The 14,405-nt window shown below is 43.2% G+C and overlaps 1 protein-coding gene across 1 annotated transcript in view; it reads right to left on the reverse strand.

Annotated features, from left to right (window-relative positions):
• The window catches only part of LOC308316995 (A-kinase anchor protein 13-like), an 88,779-nt gene extending 81,110 nt beyond the window's left edge, over nucleotides 1-7,669 (reverse strand). The window contains exon 1 of the mRNA XM_080765785.1: nucleotides 7,247-7,669. Within this exon, the coding sequence (XP_080621911.1) occupies nucleotides 7,247-7,321 (75 nt within the window). The 5' untranslated portion in view covers nucleotides 7,322-7,669. The remainder of the gene's footprint in view (nucleotides 1-7,246) is intronic.
• Between the last annotated feature and the right edge of the window lie 6,736 nt (nucleotides 7,670-14,405).

Genomic DNA, 14,405 nt, shown 5'->3' on the forward strand with positions numbered 1-14,405 from the left:
ATTTGCGGGATCTTTGTTACACACTATCTATATAGTCATATGTTCAAGACGGATCTGTCCGATATTTCATATTCCATCCTAATTGGCTAACATTGGCTTTCAAAGTTTACAGGATTTGCCGTGCAATTTATGTGAAAACATAATGCCTCAAATCATCCAATTGCCAACCAAGGCGTAAGAAGAAATGGCACCCTTTTCACGTTGGCCTATTTCACAGGAGGCCACAACCTGACCTGCCCTGGTGGAGACCTATGCCCCCAGGGGCACTTTTTCTAGTTAGAATGTGCATTACATTTAAACACACATTCACACAGGAAACCATGCAAGGCACCAACCTGCTCATCGGGGGTTTAGACCACTCTACCCATGAGCCACTGCTGCCCTGCCCTGAATATTTGGTGAGTTCACCATTATACGCTGAGGACATATTTATGCGCATTATGAACTCTATTGACATGCCTATCAATTAACCAGACACACAGCATAGAACAGTCAGTAAGTCAACCAGTCACTCCAACTTAACCACAGTAACCCTATGGCGATCCTATTCAGGGCATGTCATGAGGTGGACATTCACCAGAATGTTGTGAACTCGTAAATCAGCGATTTTCAGTGAAGAGATTTGGTGTAGAGGGAAATAATTAGGGGACCACATATACCTGGGGGACATCAGTCAAAAAAGTATACAGTGTCTGTCTGTCTGTCTGTCTGTAACTGACCAGACAGTCAACCAGTCATTGGTCAGCAAATTTGCTAGTCCAAGAAATACATTTTCAAAAATAAACTAGCCAGTTAGCCAACCAGTCAACCAGTGAGCGGAACAAGCCAATCCTTCAGGCAGCCAGCAGACCAACTGGGCCAGCCTGAGTGACCAGCAGACCAACTGGGCCAGCCTGAGTGACCAGCAGACCAACTGGGCCAGTCTGAGTGACCAGCAGACCAACTGGGCCAGCCTGAGTGACCAGCAGACCAACTGGGCCAGCCTGAGTGACCAGCAGACCAACTGGGCCAGCCTGAGTGACCAGCAGACCAACTGGGCCAGCCTGAGTGACCAGCAGACCAACTGGGCCAGCCTGAGTGACCAGCAGACCAACTGGGCCAGCCTGAGTGACCAGCAGACCAACTGGGCCAGTCTGAGTGACCAGCAGACCAACTGGGCCAGCCTGAGTGACCAGCAGCAGACCAGCTCAGTGATCAGCCAAATCCAGAGAGCAGTCACCCTGATTGCTGGCAGGCCAGACGTTCCCATGAAGCACATATTTGTTGAGGCTGGAAAAGGGAAGGAATGCCAGTGGGTTTGGGTCGGAAGCACGGCATTCTAAACTGTACCCAATAAAAACACATCTGCTTTAAAAATATAAGACTGCCCAGAACACACAGCCTCACGGAGCAGTGTGTGTGTGTGTGTGTGTGTGTGTGTGTGTGTGTGTGTGTGTGTGTGTGTGTGTGTGTGTCTACAGTTCATGAGATGAGGATATATTAATTTAACCACATTAACCCTATTCTTGGGTCGATCAGTCGTGAAAATGTCAGATCAACAAAATTTTGGCTTAGGGATCTTGTATAGGACAAAAAAGGAGAGGTCCAAGTATGAATCCATGGGGGACCCTGGTCAAATAGGCTCAGTATTATAGGGTTTAAGTGGTTAATTTAAAAAACAAACAAAAACAAACCTTCTATTTTGGCTCTATTCTGGTACTGGCACTTCCTCCAATATGTGAGGATCACTTGGGTATTATCATGGTAACAAGACAACTCACCCCTTTTCTGTTTTCCTCCCGGAATCTTCCCCAGTGAGGGGTGGGAGAGAATGGACGGCAGACAGCTGGACTTTGAATATGTCCAACTATAATCTTTCCCGACAGCAGACAGCCTGAGTACAAATATAATTTATGAAAAGGCTACTACAGTGAAGTCGGTTCACGGAAGTTGTTGAAGGCTATGTGGGGTTTATCTGACGAGGTACCATTTGAATGGGCAAAACCTTACATTAGGCCTATACTAAATTGTTTGTAGGGTCAATATAAGTACAATTATAAAGCCTTTCCATAGGAGTATCTTTTTATATTTTTCCATACAATACAAACTGCAATTAGCAGTTGTAGCTGTTATGCCCCTCACTGGGGAAAAACGGGCAAGCACCGGGGTGAGTTGTCCAGTATTCATTATCATGGCCACGCTGATCCGTTGGCTGACTGTAAGATCACTATTGATGGAATTGAAGCCTATTCAATGGTCGTCCTCATTCAAAATCTCTCTAGCAAAGAGCTTAAATCTCTCTGGTAGGCTATATGAAAGAAAGAAGCACTGTGTGTGTGTGTGTGTGTGTGTGTGTGTGTGTGTGTGTGTGTGTGTGTGTGTGTGTGTGTGTGTGTGTGTGTGTGTGACTGTGTGTGTGCGCGCGTGTGTGTGTGCATGTGTGCGTGCGTGTGTCATCAGTTCATAGCCAGTTCAACTGTATCAAAGACAGTGAATATCCTATGAATCCTATGAATGAAAACCCAGTCGTGAAAACCCACTTAAAATCAGGACTTACTAGGTATGATGACCTAAATAAGCTAAAACATGAATCATCTCATGTAACTGACACAATAAACCACTTGCTGCTCATATCATTCTCTAGGTATAGGGTGGCAGTGGTTCAGGGGGTTCTTTAGGTATAGGGTGGCAGTGGCTCAGGGGGTTGAGCGGCCATTGAGCTCCTGTTACTTCTAGCGTTAAGAAGTGTCCTTGAGCAAGACACTGAACCCCCAAGTGATTCTGATGAGCAGGTCCATCGGTGCCTTGTATGGTGGCCTCTGCCATCGGTGTGTGACTGTGAATGTGTGTTCATATGGTTGGACAGTATGGACACATTTGTCTGTGTATGGACATATCGATGACCCCTGTGTGATTCACATTGTAAAGCTCTTTGGGTAAAAGGTGCTACAGAAATCATAGGGACGGTAGTGTTCATTATGTCCTGGAGTGTTCATTCTAAACAGCACAAGCGATCCCAGTCAGATCACTTCCTGTTGTAGACTGTAATAGAGCTTTGATAACACACACACTCATAATTTGTCACAATATACAAAACATGACAGGAGTCAAACCAGCAGTCAAAACTTTAGTTTTGTATATTGTGAATGTGAAATAATATACATTCTCTCTTTACTCTAGGTCTAGGTCTAAGTAGTAAGTGGTGAAGAGCTGGGATTTTGAAAGTCACTGAGCCTGTTCCCATCAGAGAGACAGACAAACAGTCACACACACACACACACGCACATACACACACGCACGCACACGCACACGCATAGACACAGACACAGGCAGACACACACAGGCAGACAGACTGGGCTATCGGCCAAAGGAAACCGTTGGGAGAGACGAGAGCTGTGATTTTTCCCAGACAATCACCAGAATCAAACTGCTCGTTCAGTTCTCACTCTGTATTTCTGTCATCTCTCTCTCTCTCTCTCTCTCTCTCTCTCTCTCTCTCTCAACGGTCTCCATTGCATTTTATCTTTTGAACCATGCACCTTAAAACGGCAAATGACGGGAGCTTTTGTTTGTGTGATGAAGAATTGCACCCACTTTGTTTAGATCTGTAAACCTGTGGTTCTCTCTCTCTCTCTGACAATGAGTTGCCACTACCAAAAAAAAAACAATATGTATAAATAGTAGTTACAATATCCGACCTACAGAGCTTGTAGATATGCTACTTTCAAAATCACTGTTCTATCTAGAGGACATGGTGGCAGATTATTTCGTTTTTTTCCCTCTCACCATGGACCTCGTTTTTTGGACATGACGTCATACAACCCAGAGGGGTGTGGTTGGGGGGGACCCAGTGGGGTCGGTTGTGCTGCTGTCACCAGCCAGGGCCCTCTGCCTCGTCTAAACCAGAGGGGTGTGGTTGGGGGGGACCCAGCCGGGTCGGTTGTGCTGCTGTCACCAGCCAGGGCCCTCGGCCTCGTCTGTTAGCTGATAAACAACCCAGACAGAGACACTTCATGCTATATCTTTACTCAACAATACTTGGCATTCCAGGAACTTAACCCATTTAGGCCTGACGTCGACATTTTTAAAAGAAATCTTCTAAATTCTGACAGTTTTCTGACATGTTTCCGTATTAGTGGTGCTCAATTAAAAAAAAATAGCAGACCTACAAGCTCGTAGTGCGCCACTCGGTGAAAAAAAGGAGCGGACCGGTATAGACCCCCGGTGCATGGTTTAATTGGTTAATTGTCTGCAGGAGAATGAAACACAGCACAGATAAAGAAAAAGTGTCATGGGTTTTGACAAAGTGTTACCTACCTACCTACCGTGGTGGAAAGTACATTTACAATTAAGTACTGTACATAAGCATAATTATTAGGTTTGTACTTTACTTGAGTCATAACTATTTCCAATACATTTATTTCTACTCCACTACATCACATTTTTTTTACTTTTATTCCACTACAATTATTTGAAAACTTACTCGTGGATTTTGATTATTATTACAAAACATAAATTAAATACTTCAGAAATATACATCTTGGCCATTTAAAAATAGCACATCTACAAGCTCACAATGCGTCGCTATTTTCAAAAGATTTTTATATATGAAAAGGGACATTCTGCAAAATGAGTACTTTTACTTGTGGTATACTGATGCAATACTTTTGTACTTTAAATTACAAAATGTCAGACCGAGTATTTCTATATTGCAGTATTTATACTTGTACTTAAGTAAAACATGTTGAGTACTACCTACATAGTACCAACTACTAAGCCTATCAGAGTTCTTTCTGGAGATGAGCCTCATGATGCAGTCACACTGGACAGGATAAAACGAATCATGTCAGGTGTGAATTTCCCTGAAGTGAAATGACAGCCACAGTGTTTGTGATTGCATTTAATCAAACAGGTGTCGATGGTAAACATTGCGTCCCTCTAGGCAGCGTTTACTTTCATTTGCATTCTCACTTACGTAAATTTCCAAAAACGTCAAACATAAAAAGGTGTTTTTCATGCTTTGCATCTTTTCAGCAGAAGGTATTTAGAGAAGCATCCAAAAAACTGGAGCTTAAAGTGTGGTTTATCACACTTTAGGCTCCGCTATCCTCCCACTCTGCTATTTTTCAACAGCTAAAGTTTAAAATAATGGTTAAAGTGGTTGAAAGCTAAGGTGACACAGATGCGTTCCAGGTCATAATGGGTTAAGGCCATTTATTTAGAGTCTGACTGATCTGATCGGTTTGGTCGATACAGTGTGCAATTTTCAACCATGGCGTTGCTATTTTGGGCATGTCATTCTAGGCAAATATGTAGATAAAATAGCAGATATACGAGTTTTAAACACATCGCAGTTCTGTGTCTGTAAACTATTGTTGAAAAATGTGGAATGGTTTGGTCAAGACATTGGCAATCAGTTCGCTCTATCGTAGACCATCTCTGCACCCAACATATTTCATATGTATGGGCGGAGAGATACAGATAGTCTCTTCACTCAGAGAACAAAGGTTACTGTCATAACCAAATGATACAAGACTCTGGCATGGGTTGGGATCTATACTGTGTATATTCCCTAAATGTAACCCATTTTGGGCGGGAACCCCTTTTGGTGTTAGCATTATGTTATGCTTTAGCTATTGAAAAATAGCAGATCTACAAGCTCATAGCGCACCACCGAGTGGCGTGCTACGAGCTTGTAGGTCTGCTTATTTTTGAAAAATCGAAGAACGACTGACATAGAAACATAGATTTTCCAGAAAACTGTCAGGATGTAGAAGACCTTTTTAGAATCTGATCTCATATTTATTTAGGATTACAGTAATATGGTCTGGTACAGGAATTTAAGCGTATTCTTGGGACTTTGGGACAAGCTGCAAATCAGTCTGATGTGTCAGAATAAAGTCAACCTGCATTCCTTTAGCCATAAAATGTGGCTTCCATGGAGGGATTTGCCTCCTTCATGATGCTTGCAAGTCTTCATATGCACACACGCACACACATACACGTGCACACACACATACTCCACCCAAGGTAATTATCGCTCTCCATTCTGTGTGTGTCTGTGTGTGTGTGTGTGTGTGTGTGTGTGTGTGTGTGTGTGTGTGTGTGTGTGTGTGTGTGACCATCAACAACCGTGCAATCATCTCCCAGGGTGAAACGCACCAACTACAGCCCTGCTCTATAGGAAAAGCCCCAAATTTACAGAAAAATCGTCACAACAACCACCTAGACACACACTTAAAAAACTTTTTTCCCTCTTCTAAAAGCAGCTTGGAGCTGTGGCCGCTTCAGGAAGAAACTTCAGTCTCAAGTTACATTCACAACTTGCTTCAGTCAGCGTGTTTGTGTTTTCACAGTAGGGAATGAAGCTTTAGGATATTGAGTTCACTAATGCAAAGAGAAAATGGAGACGTCCCACAAGGCAACGTTTTTCTTTTTAAACAATGTGTCAGTCTACACTGCCTTAAAAACACTAACAAACTTTTTCCTCTGCATGTTTACATGACATTCTTCTAAACCATGAGATTACAGGCCATGACTATATGGTCTATAATTCATATACAGAAGAAAAATACTCAGAACTGCAACTAAATATTCTGCAACAGAGATTCTTATGGCAGGACTATAAAGAAGTGATTTTCTTCCAGTTTCACCCACCCAGTCCCCACACACATTTCCAACTCTTTGTAGGGCAGGTTAGCCCAAACATGACACCTCTGCAAGCATGTAAGCTTAACCACATGGACCCTACATGGTTCCTATTCTCAGCACACAAGCTCACAATGTGTCACTACGATGCATTGCTTGTAGATGGTGTAGTGGGGAGAAAGGAAAATCACACTCTGTCTAAAGTGCTCTAAACAAACATTAAAAGTCCATAGACTTTGGCGTCCACTCTGGGTTTGTTAAAAGTGCACTGGACAAAGATTAAAAGTGCATAGACTTGGCTGCCATACGACGTCATTTTCAAAAGCCACCTTGATGTTTGAGGGTGCTAGCTAGCACCTTCAAACATCAAGGTGCCAACCACACAGCCCTCTGGGACCACAGTCAGCAACAGCAAAGTATACGTATACAGGTTAACTACCGTAGTTAAAAAGCTAATGTGTGCAGTACAAAATGACATGCTTTACTCCAAACGGAAAACTGGAACTGTTCTACATAGAATGACAACAGGTGATGATAAACCAGGAACAGAAGTCCTACATGGTACAGCAGCAGCAGTGGAAGACATGCAGTCAGTCAGTCAGTCCAAACCATCCCATACCTTGATCAGGACCACATCCACAGGCCTCTCTCCCTTTGCACACAGACTGTACCTCCGCTTGTGTCTCTCGTACATCGTACCAAAAACGTCCAAAATCCACACCGGCGCAGAATGTCAAAACCTGTACCCCTCACACAGCGTGGCGATTATAAGACCCGTGTGTGTGTGTACTGTATACACTGCACCCCCAGAGTTAGAGTACAGTCACGGCCGGCAAGCACTTTCCTAAACCCCCCTACCGTACCTACACTGTCTCCCTGTTCAGCTTTCCAGACTGTACTGTCTCAACGAAGATACAAATTTAGGAAGGGGGAACTGGGGGTTCCCACTCCTTTTTTGGGGGGAAAGGGTAAAAATCCAACGTGAGAAAGTCCTGATGAATCATAGGGTCCAAGACAGCCTGAAGCTTTGGGCTGAGCTTTAGGAAAACTGTAGGACTGTTAATGTTTCACATCTGTGTGGGGAACCAACCCCTCTCTGTCTCTCTCTCTCTCTCTCTCTCTCTCTCTCTGGCTCAGCCTCTCTTCTCGCCTGTCCCTCCCTCTCCTCCGTTCCTCCCTCCTTCTCTTCTGAACACTAGTTCCTTCTGCCTCTCTCTGATTCTCCGTTGTTAACCTTTTTACCTTTTCTGTAAATATCTCTAATACGTTTTCTTGTATTTCTCTCTTTCTTTTGTGTTTCTCCACTAGTTCCCTTCATTGTTCTTCTTCTCCTCCCAGTGAATCAGTGCTGTGAACTAACTGGTTCCTGTACAGGAGGAGAGGATACGATGAGGTCCCTCTGAGCCTGGCTGATAAGCATTGGTGGAAAAAGTATACGCATTGTTTTACTTAAGTAAAAGTGTCAATGTTGTGTAGAAATATTACTAGATTCAAAATGTACACAAGTAAAAGTAAAAATGTATTGGTAGATCGTCTATTTTCAAATGTATACGTATAGGGCTGAAGTGGCAGTGTGTTTTGGAATAATAATCCACATTTTACAAATAATTTGTAACTAAAGCTGCCAAATAAATCTGTCAAATAATATAGTGGAGTAAAAGTACAATATTTGCAACTGTGAGGTAGTGGAGTAGAAGTAATAGTATTGGAAATTGGAAATACTCAAGTAAAGTACAAATACCTCAACACTGTACTTAAGTACAGTACCAGCATAAATATAGTCACTTTCCACCACTGCTGATAAGGCCAGCTAGGCGGGTTGACAGGCACTCTTTGTAACAGACTGCAGGCCAACAGCAGTATTACCACACTTCCTCTTTTTGGTCTGTCGGTGACAGTTATGAGGCCAATAAGACCAGTGTCATAAACTCCTCCTAAAAATACTGGGTGCCCTAAAGTAAAGGTTATGAATTTTGGTGTTTCTTGTCTGAAGGAATGAAATCAGGACTTTGCCCTAGTCCTGTTGCATCGTTTGAAAATATCAACAATGCAAGATATTTATCTATCACATATCTTCCTGTATAGACAGTGATTTTGCCTTTGTGAAACTGACATTTTATTTAAAAAAAGCTAAAATAACACATTTACTGTGTTACTTTGAGCTCCAGACCACAACTTTCTCATCTTTCATTCTTCAGTACTTTTCTCACCTCTCATCTCGTCACTGCCAAATTCTCTTACCTCCTGGAATTTGTAGAAAACATTATTCGTCTTCTCTGGGTGTACGTTTAGTTTGTCTTCCTCACCTTTCCTCATTCTCTCCACACTTAAACCTTGCACATCCTCATAGGGATGCAGAGAAGTCTTGTTTAGTGAGCCTTTCTGTTCTGCCCCCCTGGTCGACTTTAAGCCAGGCAAGAGTTTGCTCACATGTGTATGCATACATCCAGCAGCTGACGTGACAGTTGTGTGTGAGCCCGAGTGGCCTGAGTAGCACATGGCCCACCAAAGACAACACTGAAGGACCCCCTCCCCCTCCCCCTCCCACACACACACACCCTTAAACCCACACACCCACCCTTAAACACACACACACACACACACACACACACACACACACACACACACACACACACACACACAGGCAATCCACCACCCCTGACCACAGGCGTAATACATAACCATGTCACATGCATACAAGCATGCATATGTAGTGTGCACGTATGCGAGCGTGTAATACCTCAGTCTGTACTCAGAGAGGAAGGCAGGAGAAAAGTGTCCCTAACATTTTCTACCGAACATATGTGACAGTCTATGGGATTGTTTGTCTAGAGCACTTCTGTCGTCAACGCAAGACGTAATGTGGCCCATATAAATACATCTTGTAACAAATGTTGTTTCATACAAGAAACAAGCCATGATGGATAAAGGAAAGAAACAGTACAACTGGAACCAATGTGGAAAAGGCTGAACAGTACATTGAAACAGAGAAGTTTGATTGTGATTTGAATTCAACCGTTACTTGGGCAGAGCGAGCTGACAGGGCATGGATGAACTTGCTTCACACCCCTACCCTACGGTGACTCATATTCACACGGCAGCTGCCTTTTCCCATCGGCCAATGAGCAAGCGGCTTCACTGGAGCACAAGAGGCTTTGGCCGGTGTTTCTCTGAAGGGCACCTCAACAGGAGCGGCTGCAACGTTCCCTCAACCACAGGAACCCAAGAAAAGTGTCTCTGTTGTGTGGGCGTGCCAAAACAGACGCTCTGCAAAAAGTTTGCCGATCTACAAGCTCATAACTCACAACGCAAGGAGCCATGGATAGAACACTGGTGGAGACCAAGTTAAGTGGTTAACCCACAACTGCACTTCTCTAACCAATGTAGGCTAACGATGGAAAACAAAGGAATCTAAGGCAGAGAAGAGAAGAAATGAGCTGTATTTTGAGCCACCTTCCCTCCCCGCCAAAGGACATGTCCACATTATTAAAATAGGAATGGATGAAGATCTGACGAGTGCCAGTGCCTTGTCCATGTGTCCCGAAGTGCTGACAGACACGACCCCGCCCTGAACCCTCTACCTCCAACACTCTGTCTAAACCTTTCTCTCTCCTTACTACTCGATTTCATTTCAGCACGGCATCATTTTCCAATTCTAATTTATTCAGTTTCTCAGGCTTTATTCAATGTCTTTCCCATTGGTGTAGTTCTTTCTCTCTCTCCCCTGTCTCCTCTTGATTAAAACACATATTCTGTGCTTGATTTGACGAGGAACTGGATTGGTGTGTTAAAAGTAGCTGTGAGTAATTTATGTCATATTTGTTAAAATTTGTGTGATCCAAATAGTAGCCATGGAGTTGACCCCTTAGGTCAGGAGAGAGAACCCATACACCAGTGGTTTTCAACCCTTTTCATATCAAGGTCCATTATTTATTCAGCATTTGAGCCACAGATCACCATTTGACATGATTTACTCCAAACAAAAAACTGGAACAGTTCTACATAGAATGATAACAAGCGATAAACCAGGAACAACATTCCTACATGGTACAGCAGCAGCAGAGTCAGTTCAAACCATCCCTACCTTGATCAGGACCACATACACAGGCCTCTCTCCCTTTGCACACAGACTGTAACTCCGTTTGTGTCTCTCGTACTTCGTTCCAACAACGTCCAAAATCCACACCGGCGCAGAATGTCAAACCTGACAAAACCTGGTGATTGCAAGAACTGTGCCTCTGGACCCCGTTCAACTTCTCCTTTCTCCTTTATTTTCTACTCACAGAGCAGGCATATTGGACCTACTGTCCTCTGTCTAGAACCTACTGTCCCTCAAGTCTAACCACTCTGTTAATGCCCCTTTATGTCTCTGACCACTACTATGCAACCTTCTCCATCTCTCTCCGCCCCTTGGGAGTGACTCCCACATACCAGGCAAACATTGGGGTGCGTGATGATGATGCAATCTTCTTAAACAAGATTACTAGCGCTCACTTTTTAGGATCTCTTATTCATTGAAAAAAGCCAGCAGCAGGATCAAACGCTGATGAGCGCAATTCACACTACAAGTTGTTCTCTAGTTAAACTCTTCACTCTGATCAAATCAAACCTGTGTGGAAACAATTAGATCTTTGGGGCGGTCCTTCTTATTGGGCCATTGACAGGATTAGCTTAACTTCCAAAGCAGTGACAAGCAATCTGCTCTCACTGCTGTTCTAGCAATGTATTTAGATGTCACCAGATGTATTGTATTTGGTACTGAATGTGGAGATCTCTGATTGTCTGCACGGCCTTATGGACGTGCAGCAGTGTTCGTTTTGGCCGAATGTTTGGGGGGGGGGGGGGGCAAAATAACCCTAATAAAACTAAATATATATTAACTAAATACAAATCTCAACTGAATTGGATTGCAATACTCATCCTAAATCCTAAACCTAATCTTTGGTTCAATGCACTACTGTATTTCCCTACTGGTGCGAATCATTATGAATAAATGTGTCCAGTGTATCTCTGGATGAAATATTGCATTCATGTTATGATACCATTTGTCTTTTATCAGTCAGAGTCTCCTCTCCTCCTCCACTGGCTGACTCTTGTGGGTAAAGATCCGCATTTGGCCTCCTTTGAAGTGCCACCACTTTTTCTTTCTTTCTCAGTGTTGCTCGGAGTCAACGCTATAGCGTGAATGCTGCTCAGAATAATTCCGACTCTCTTATTCGTTGATATGCGACTACTACCCCCGCAGAATAATATTGTAAATTGCTTTGACATTGTGCATACATGAATTTAGCCTGGGAAATTGGGTTTTCAAAACCATTTAGGCATAAAGATGGAGTGGATGTGCCCATACTTTCGTGTGGAGAAATCTATAAGGGTTACCAAGCTGGGGAGTTTTACATGGGGCGGCGGTGGCTCAGGGGTAGAGTGCCTGGATGGGAACCGCAAGGTTGCCAGTTCAAACCCGGGCTCCCCCAGAGTTACTGTCGAAGTGTCCTTGAGCAAGACACTGAACCCCTAATTGCTCCCGATGTGCTAGTTGGTGCCTTGCATGGTTTCCGCTGCCATCGGTGTATGAATGGGTGAATGTAATGCACAATCTATGTAAAGCGCCTTGGATAAAGGCGCTATATAAATGCACCATTTACCATTTACCATTTTACATGCATGAGTTGTTTCTGTATGCTTATGCAGGTCATACATGTAAGTGCATAAGCAATTTTATGTTAATTTCTTTATTTTGAGGACCAACCTAGAACATTTTAGACTTTTTGGACTAGGTGCCTGCCTGGCACCATGTAAAAGTGCCCTCTCACTTAACACCAATAAGATCAAAGAAATCATTGTAGACTTTAGGAAGTCCAAAGGTATCCACACCCCCATTTCCATCAAAGGGTCATCTGTCGACATAGTTGATAACTTTAAATTCCTGGGCATACACATCACAGACACATTCACATGGTCACTCAACAACGAGTACGTCCTCAAGAAGGCGCAGCAGCGACTGTACTTTCTGAGGCGCCTTAAAAAATTCGGCTTAAGTACAAAAGGACTAGTGAACTTTTATCTCTGTATAATTGAAAGTGTCTTAACTGGCTGCATCACAGTGTGGTACGGTAACACGACCGCTCAGGACTGCAACAGGTTGCAGAGGATCGGTAAAACAGCAGCTAAAATCATCGGCAGAACAGAATTACCCAGTCTCCATAACATCTACACCACTCGTGGTATGAAAAAAGCCCACAACATCATGGAAGACATCAGCCATCCCGCAAATACCCTGTTCAAACTACTCCCTTCCAAAAAACGCTACCAGAGCATCAAATCTCATACCACCCGTCTCAGTAACAGTTTCTACCCCCAGGCAGTCAGGCTGCTGAACAGCTGACCTTGTACTGTATTGCACTGTTTTGTCACTTCACTTGCACTTCTTTTCTGTTTTTTTGTCTTTTCCTTGCACTATAGATGTTTATGTCCTGTGTATGTAAGACTGAGAGTGCTCTGAGCAAAATAATTTTCATTGTATTGTATTTATACTCTGTATCTATACACATGACAAATAAACCTGAACCTGAACCTTGAGGAAGATAATGAACCACTAACCTGTACCCATTGGCACTGTTCAATACTTACACATTGCTCCTAATACAGTGAAATGCAGAGGGAAAATCCCAGGTATATTATGCAAATGTACTTGGCCAGTGAAACATTCCCTTTCCTTTCCTTCAGCACTTGACTCAGAAGTGCAGAAATGGCTAAAAGGTTTCTATACCATGACAACAGTGTTTCACACACTGTTTGATCAGACCTCGCTTTACAATTACAGTACACTGTTGCACTTGGACTTGTTGACAGTTCCAAATATAAGACCACACCACAGACATTAGAACCTATCACAGGTCAACCATGGTGAAAGCTATAGGAAAATTGTTGAACAACATTATAGAATAATTAGAGCCTGACCGATATCGTCCATATTCCACCTTTTTGACATCATCGGTGTTGGTGATTTCTGACCACTTTTAACTTGGGATTTCTTTTGGTCATTAGTGAAATATTCTAGTTTTCAAAAAAGGAATAAAGGTGATTGGCAATTTTGTTAATAACATACTGTGTCTATTTTGTCTATACACAATATTTGCCAAGGTCTCGGTAACGATTATCGATCGATTATCGGTTCTTAACGGTTCCCTATTTTGGTTCCAAAATGGTATAAAATAACTTAAATAAGAGGTCAAATGTTTATTTAACAAAAAAGCTCAATGTCAATTTAAGACATGTATAATGAATAGTGTAACATCCTCTCCTATAGTGATTATAATATATCTATTCTGTATTTACCCAGGGCAGTGTTGCAGGCTACTTCTCTTACTACTAACTGGCAATAACAAATAAAAGCATCTCTGAGATTTGAGAGCAACACTCACTCACTTACTCACACTCACTCACACACACAAATTAGCATCGCGAATGGGGAGGGGGGGGGGGGGGGGCAGCGCATCTCCGGCCGATAGGTGAGAACGGGTTTGCCGACGTGCGAATGGAGGGATCATTGAAAACAAAGGCGGCTTGCATGCTGTGGTTTGCATGCACATGGGCTGCCAGAGTAGGCTATCATTTGTTGTTTTTTCGCCACCTCTCTTCGAAGTTAGACTGCAAGCTCTAAACTGACTGGGCCTCTGGACCCTACGCCGTGATATCACTCTCTCTCTCACACACACACACACACACACACACGCACACGCGCACACACACACACACACACACACACACACACACAC

Source organism: Protomyctophum bolini (genome assembly GCF_963924005.1).
Source record: "Protomyctophum bolini genome assembly, chromosome: 1".
NCBI classification, from domain to species: domain Eukaryota; kingdom Metazoa; phylum Chordata; class Actinopteri; order Myctophiformes; family Myctophidae; genus Protomyctophum; species Protomyctophum bolini.